Consider the following 6,870-nt stretch of genomic DNA (forward strand, 5'->3'; position numbering starts at 1 on the left):
ATGATGGCTGCTACAATGGCGGAGCAGGAGAGCTCCAAAGGCAGCGCCCGGAACCGGGGTGGGGTACAGCGGGTGGAAGGAAAGCTGCGGGCCAGCGTTGAAAAGGGAGACTATTACGAGGCCCACCAGATGTACCGGACCCTGTTTTTCAGGTACTGGAAAGACTACCCGCTACTCCTCACTACTAACCACCCGTTCAGTTAGACGTTCCAGAGCTTTCCGAGGCCCTTAGCCGAAACTCCTCTGCTGCTGATTGGCTGTTGGCTCTGCTGGTTGCTATGGAAGGGCGGGGCTTGTATTTTCCCTTGGTTTCATTTGCTTTGGTAAGCGTCAATCTGTCGTGTGCCTGCTTTTAACCCTTTCGCTGCCAGAAATAGGGACCCTGCTGTGCCACTGATTGGCTCACAGGGCCTGGTTGCCTTTGGGCAGAGCTTGTTGAGTGCTGTGTGGCTTGGCTGATGCCCGGGTCACCATTATATTATTGGGACTGGAAGCAGGGCTACCTGGCTGCAATTACACGTGATCAGTTAAATGACTCCAACTCTCATCACTTCTGGCTGGTGGAGCGGGGGGTTGTATTCTGAGAACAGCTGGAGGAGGTGTCATCTTCAGGCAGCTGTTAGGGAATGCTGTTATATATAGTATAATTATATATATATATATATATATATATATAATGTGCCGTACAGTGATTTATATTACGCGTTGGCTCTCTTGTCTCCAGCAGCCAAGTGACAGAAATCACCTTTTGATCACATTAATTCTCTCGCATAATGAGGATATAGAAGCTGCAGCGGAGTGAAGCTCCTTATGGTAGGAAAGGAGTTAAAGGGCTTGTATATCAGTATACCTGGGAACGCTCTAGTTTCTGCCCCAAACTCCAGGTGAAGGGGCAGATTTCAGGGTCACACAGCCTGCAACTGACCCATTCCTATGTGACACTGCACCGATCATATCTAATGCTATCAACTGGTGCTTTGCTACCGGTATGTTATGGCTGGTGTCCCTGCTTGAAAACAGGTGACTTCTTTGAGTGTATCTTTAAATAATGGAAAGTCAAGGTTTCCATGAGAACCGGTATTCAAGTCACTACATAGAATCTTCATGATGGGCTGTTAAGGGGTTAATCTAGCTAGAGTCTGTTCATTTATAGGGTCCCCAGGTATGCTTATATTAACTCCTTATCTGGCCCTGCTGTGTTTTGTATTAACCTGATTTACACAGAGTGGCGTTATGCACTTAAAATAACATTAAATTCATCTTTGTTTTGTTTGGCCATATTTACTAAAAGTTCAGTAACTCACAACGTTCATCGTGGATCTGAAAAACATTATAAATAAATAAATAAACGCAACAGTGACAATTCCAGGTCTGGAATTATCCTTGGCGGAATTACAAGTCTCATTACTCTCAGGATAGTAAAAGCTATAATCCTGACCTAGAAAAGTATGTTTTACGGATGTCTGGAAAACTGAACATTTATGTGAAATGATCCACAAATAGTTCTGTTAACAGCTTTGGGGTTAAGTAAAAGTTAATAGTCAATATTTCCATCATCAGTAGAACCACTGTGCTCCGTGGCCAAGCATTTGAGAATCACTGCTGAAGTGGATACAAAATGCTGATTATTTCTTATAAGGGGTATCTTTACTACATTTGGTAGAGCGGTGGGATCCAGCTGCCAATCCACAGAAAAAAATGTGACCCTCAAAGGGTCTTTGTTTGCGCTCAAAGAACCTGAAACTCCCAAAGGTTCTTTTGTAGAACTCCCGCTATATCCTGCTGAGTCGGACAACCGAGAAGTCCTTTTCTGTCACAGCAGGAACTTTTATGCTGGTGGGTTTCTTGATCATTCGGCAGCCATCAATGATCAACTCCGCTCCTGATAGCAGGAGTCAAGGCCAGCAGGCCCAGATTAATTCACTGTAATTAAGAGTATGACTGCTTATGATAACAAGCAACTAAGAGTCACGGTGCTCAAACTGTAGTCAGTCGACCACCAGTGGTGACCCTGTTTATCCTTCTGATTGTAGACAGGTTTGTAATTATGGTTCTATAGAATCCTCGTGTAATTATACAATATTCAGAATGTGTATGTATACGTTGGATCTTTTCTGGATTCACTAGCTCAAGGCTTAACAAAGCCACCTATCCCTGACTCCTAAATGCTCTCTGCTGGCTCCTGACTTCTCCTGCTCTTCTATGCGGATCTCACGCTGGGATCTCCCCCAGGTCATAAAATTGTCTATCGACTAATTTCTATGTCAACACACATCCTCTAGTATTTTCCAGTACCTTGAGGTGATCGTATGTCATGCCGTCAACTTGTTTGTTTGTAGGTACATGTCACAGAGCAAACACGCAGAAGCACAAGAATTAATGTATTCCGGGGCCCTTCTGTTCTTCAGCCATGGTCAGGTGAGAACTTGTTCCAATTTCTGGGGTTGATTTGGCATTTTTTTCTTTAACCCAAAAAATGAAATTTAACAATGGTTTCTTGTGAAGTTTGTACTTTGTTTCGATGCAAAACTGGGTATTATGACTTCTTTAAACATTCACGTATCTGCTCATTCCTGTTTTTCTTTTAGCAAAACAGTGCAGCTGATTTATCTATGCTTGTTTTGGAGTCTCTAGAAAAGTCAGAGGCTAAAGTAACCGATGAGTTATTAGGTAAGTGTCCCCAGGTGTGGCCTTCTGGCCAGGGTGAGACTTGACACAAAATGAATATTGTCTTATTTAAGCCAGAGAACATGTCTTAAGTCTGATTTATGGAAGATAACTTAACTGACCCAATCTGATTGCACTTGGAAAACCAAATGTTTCCCCTCAAGGTGTGTCAGACATGGTCTAGCGGATCAGTTTGGTTCAGAGTTGAGAGTTTGACCCGTTCTCCCTCTTTCTGAGAAGCGGAGTGGATATTGTTGACTGCTTGACTCAACTGTTTGTCAATGTCCGATTCCCACAGGAGTTGAGGCAGCTCGAAATGTCTAGTTGGTAGCTATATTCACTTTAGTGAGTACAGAATGGTTCTGTTGAGTGGAACCTCAGCAACTCAATTCAGCCATCATCTTGATGCACCAAAAAATTATTGAATAGACCTCAATGTCTTTGGAAGTTTGTGATGCATTTAAGAGGGTCAGCGTACATGATAGGACATATACAAAGACGTGTCCTCTACGTTTAATGTTCCGAAATGTTGCAAACTTCCAGAGATGCCCGAGGCCAATTCACCTCTTTAATCCTGGACCCTGAAGCACGTTCTGCTTGTGACTGTCGACCGGCGTTGAATGCTTGTGACACGGCCGTATGTAGAATTGTTTCTTTTGTATGTTACCTGACAATTGTTTTTTTCTTTTTTTTTTTTTTTCTTTAGAAAACCTGGCCAAATTATTTAGCGTGATGGATCAAAATTCCCCTGAACGAGTGGCTTTTGTATCCAGGGCACTCAAGTGGTCGACTGGTGGTTCTGGCAAATTAGGTCATCCAAAATTGCACCAATTATTGGCTATAACACTATGGAAAGGTAAACGGGCATGTCTTTTTGTGGTTATGATGGTATTTTGAACGAGTAACCGTATTAGGGGGGGGAAACGCTTCCACAATACCTGTTTACCCCCGTTTTGGATCGCCTCTACCCTTTTTGGGTAATGTGTATATAGCCATGAAATAAACGTGGCTTAAGGCTGTACGTGGCATGCTCCAGCTCTCTTACTATGGCTAGATCTTTGTCACCCTGGAATGTAACTTTACAGATCGCCTTTCTCTTCCAGAGCAAAACTACTATGAATCCCGTTACCACTTCCTGCACTCCTCAGACGGAGAAGGCTGTGCGAATATGTTGGTAGAATATTCGTCCACCAGGGGATACTGCGGCGAGGTGGACATGTTTGTGGCTCAGGCAGTCTTACAGTAAGTCCAGTGGCAAATAACCATGTACTGCACCTCAGCCATACTGCTAACTTGTAGGAATGAGTTACTAATCCCCAGGATCTGTCACACATTAATAATGCCACCAAAGAACTAGCAGTATTTAGAATTCTATGTGCTAAGTTTCAGCCGGCTGGGATTGTTCATTTCTTGTAGACCACCCTTTGCTCTTAAAGCGAATGGCTGACATTTTCAGCTTTTGGCTGTTCATACGACGCGGTCAAACCGACTCTCTATAGGATACGTCTCCTTTGTATACAGTGTTTCCCTTGTTCTCGCTTGAGTATCTTTGTGACCGAGTGGAATCTGAACCATGTTTAAACAGCGTATTTATTTCTTGTGATCTGCTTTTTATTCTATAAATCAAATATTTTCTTGTGCTGTTAATATAATTTATTTTTTTTTTACTTCCAGATTTCTGTGTTTAAAAAACAAAATTAGCGCTTCCGTGGTTTTCACAACCTACACCGAGAAGCATCCTTCGATAGAAAGGGGACCCCCGTTTGTACAGCCCCTCTTGAACTTCATCTGGTTCCTCCTGCTGGCTGTAGAGGGGTATGATCACATTGTTAAAATCACACGCTCCTCTTTTTACTATTTGAAAAGAAAAAGTCTTCCCCGTCCTTTGGTTCACGTTATAGCCTCAGGGGCTGCATTGACCTGTTGTTTACATGCATAGAATATACAGTAAACGGGGCAGAAAGGCCTGACTCTGTAAATCATGACATGTCGGGGCTAAATGTGATGGGGCTGAACCAATCTTTCCAAAACCAAGTTACTATTAAAAGTAGGTTTGCAGTCATTAAAGCCACAAGAGGCTGCTTTACAATTATCTTCGTGAACCATCGCCACAAGCGGGTTTATTAGACACGCACAACGTGCCCTAACGCAGCGTGCAAACCACCACCAAACACTTAAGAAGATCAAAGCATCTCTAAGCATTAAACAGTAACTGTTCGCATGCGTTATTAACCTGTTGAATGCCAGAGTCCTGAACACGGCATCACACGCTCTAAACGTGTTCTCTGCCATCTCAGCTGTTTTTATGCATTCTGAGTACCGGTCTGCCTGAGGATCATGAGTGTTGCTTTATAGTAACAACAACTAAGTTATCTGATGTTTTGTTTTTGTTTTTTTTGTTTTTTACATGTTCTTTCTAGTGGGAAATTAACCGTATTTACAGTATTGTGTGAACAGTATCAGCCCTCTCTAAGGAGAGATCCCATGTATAATGAGGTAGGTTACAAGATGCTTGTTTTTCTTAAAGTATTCTTTAAATTGGGGGAGATGTTATCGCATGAATCATTGTAAAACTATCCAAGCAGTAAATGTCACCGCACCACAAACAGTGGCATTTAGGCCTTTGACATGTTACCTCTGTTGATAGCATCCAATCTGACCGAAGCCGAGGCATGGACAGTGTGGCCATGGCTGCTTGGAGGTCCACCTGGCTCTGGCACGTTTCTCTTGCTAGAAGGTAGACACTCGGGATTTAGTTTACAGACCCCATTGTGATAGACGTGACTCGCCTCCAGTTAACTTTGGCCGTAAACATTTTCATTAATCTTAGAGCATGTATTTACCTTACGCACTTTTACGTTGGCTTTAACACATCGTACTCCACACAAACCTAACCAGCGTTTCTCTATCATAAGAAAAAGATGGGTATTGCCATATTAGCCCAAGAGAATCTAAAGTCTTTAGTTGAAGTTGATGCCTTTTATTAGGCCAACGTGGTAAAAGATGTAGAGTCACATGGTTTTCCAGGACCTCAGAATGTTACATCTTTTTTATGTTGGCCCAACACATGGTATCAACTTTATCCTTCTGATAAATGTAATTATTACCCTGGGAGCACTTTCGACTCTGGATCTTAAGTGTTTAATTTGGGTTTTTTTTGTGCTTTCTTGTCTTCCAGTACCTGGACAGAATAGGACAGCTTTTCTTTGGTGTCCCACCTAAGCAGTCCTCTTCATACGGAGGTTTACTGGGTAAGCGCACACAAAATGCTTGTAACCACATGGCGTTCCTTTCCTTCCTTCTATATATTTAGTGAGACTGTTACCCCCCATTATGGTGATACCGTGATTGGCTGTTCATACTTTGTTTCCAGACCTGGCAGTTTAGTTAAAATAACCTGTGTGACTCTGCGCAGACTCCTAATCCTTAGCTAGCTTGTTGTATGGTTGTAGAGTCTCAATTGAAGTTCCTTCAGGTCACATTTGGAAAATAAGTTTGATTTGTGGTTAAAGACACGTATTCATGGTGACCCCAAAGAGGTAGGACGCAGGTTAAATTATTCTCTACTCTTTTTAATGGTGACTTTCCTCTTCAAGGCAACCTACTGAACAGCCTCATGGGAGCCGGCGAAGATGAGGACCTAGAGGACGGCCAAGATGATAGCAGTCCCATCGAGCTGGACTGAAAAGTGGCACCCAATACTTTATAACTCGGAGCTGCATGATTCTGAATTAAAAGCGGGACTGGAGCAACAAATTCCTGATTCAAACCTTCAAGGGGTTATTTGTAAACGGCTATAAAGAGCTGTCTGCGTCCCTTCGAATGTTTGGTCTATACAAATTAAAACACATGGGTAGCAGGAGGAAATAGTTTGAGTGAATATTGACATTTGTCCGCGTTTTTTTTTTCCTTTTTTTTTTTCTTTTGTTAATTCTGATCATGAATTGAAAATACATTTTGCAATGAAGTGCATAGATCCCTACGCGTTTTGCAAGAATGCAGGTGGCTTCTTTGTCAAAGCCAAACCGATCAATATTGACAAATTCCCTCAATATTATTCATTTTGAATTTTATTAATTCCTTCTTCTTTTTCAACATTAACCCATAGCTTGATTTAAAAAGTGAATTTTCCTTGATCTTCTTGCCTCATCCTTTGACCACAGCTGCAAGAATTCACAGTCGAACCTAAGGTCCAGTATGCGT

The 6,870-nt window shown here is 42.3% G+C and overlaps 1 protein-coding gene across 1 annotated transcript; it reads left to right on the top strand.

Moving 5' to 3' along the window:
* LOC149283512 (Golgi to ER traffic protein 4 homolog) lies at window positions 1-6,352 on the top strand. Its single transcript, XM_089497501.1, has 9 exons — window positions 1-152; window positions 2,340-2,418; window positions 2,589-2,670; window positions 3,374-3,523; window positions 3,771-3,909; window positions 4,342-4,482; window positions 5,088-5,163; window positions 5,846-5,918; window positions 6,264-6,352. The coding sequence occupies exons 1-9, from the start codon at window positions 1-3 to the stop codon at window positions 6,350-6,352; spliced, it is 981 nt and encodes a 326-aa protein (XP_089353627.1).
* Window positions 6,353-6,870: the final 518 nt, after the last annotated feature.

Source organism: Sceloporus occidentalis, unplaced genomic scaffold (assembly GCF_023333645.1).
Source record: "Sceloporus occidentalis isolate IW3139 unplaced genomic scaffold, rSceOcc1.0.p SCAF_103, whole genome shotgun sequence".
NCBI lineage: Eukaryota > Metazoa > Chordata > Lepidosauria > Squamata > Phrynosomatidae > Sceloporus > Sceloporus occidentalis.

Coding starts and splice junctions, on each gene's coding strand:
- LOC149283512 (XM_089497501.1), top strand. CDS start 1: ATGATGGCTGCTACAATGGCGGAGCAGGAGAGCTCCAAAGGCAGCGCC. Junction 3,910..4,341: donor GTGGCTCAGGCAGTCTTACA/GTAAGTCCAGTG, acceptor TTTTACTTCCAG/ATTTCTGTGTTTAAAAAACA. Junction 5,919..6,263: donor TTCATACGGAGGTTTACTGG/GTAAGCGCACAC, acceptor TTCCTCTTCAAG/GCAACCTACTGAACAGCCTC.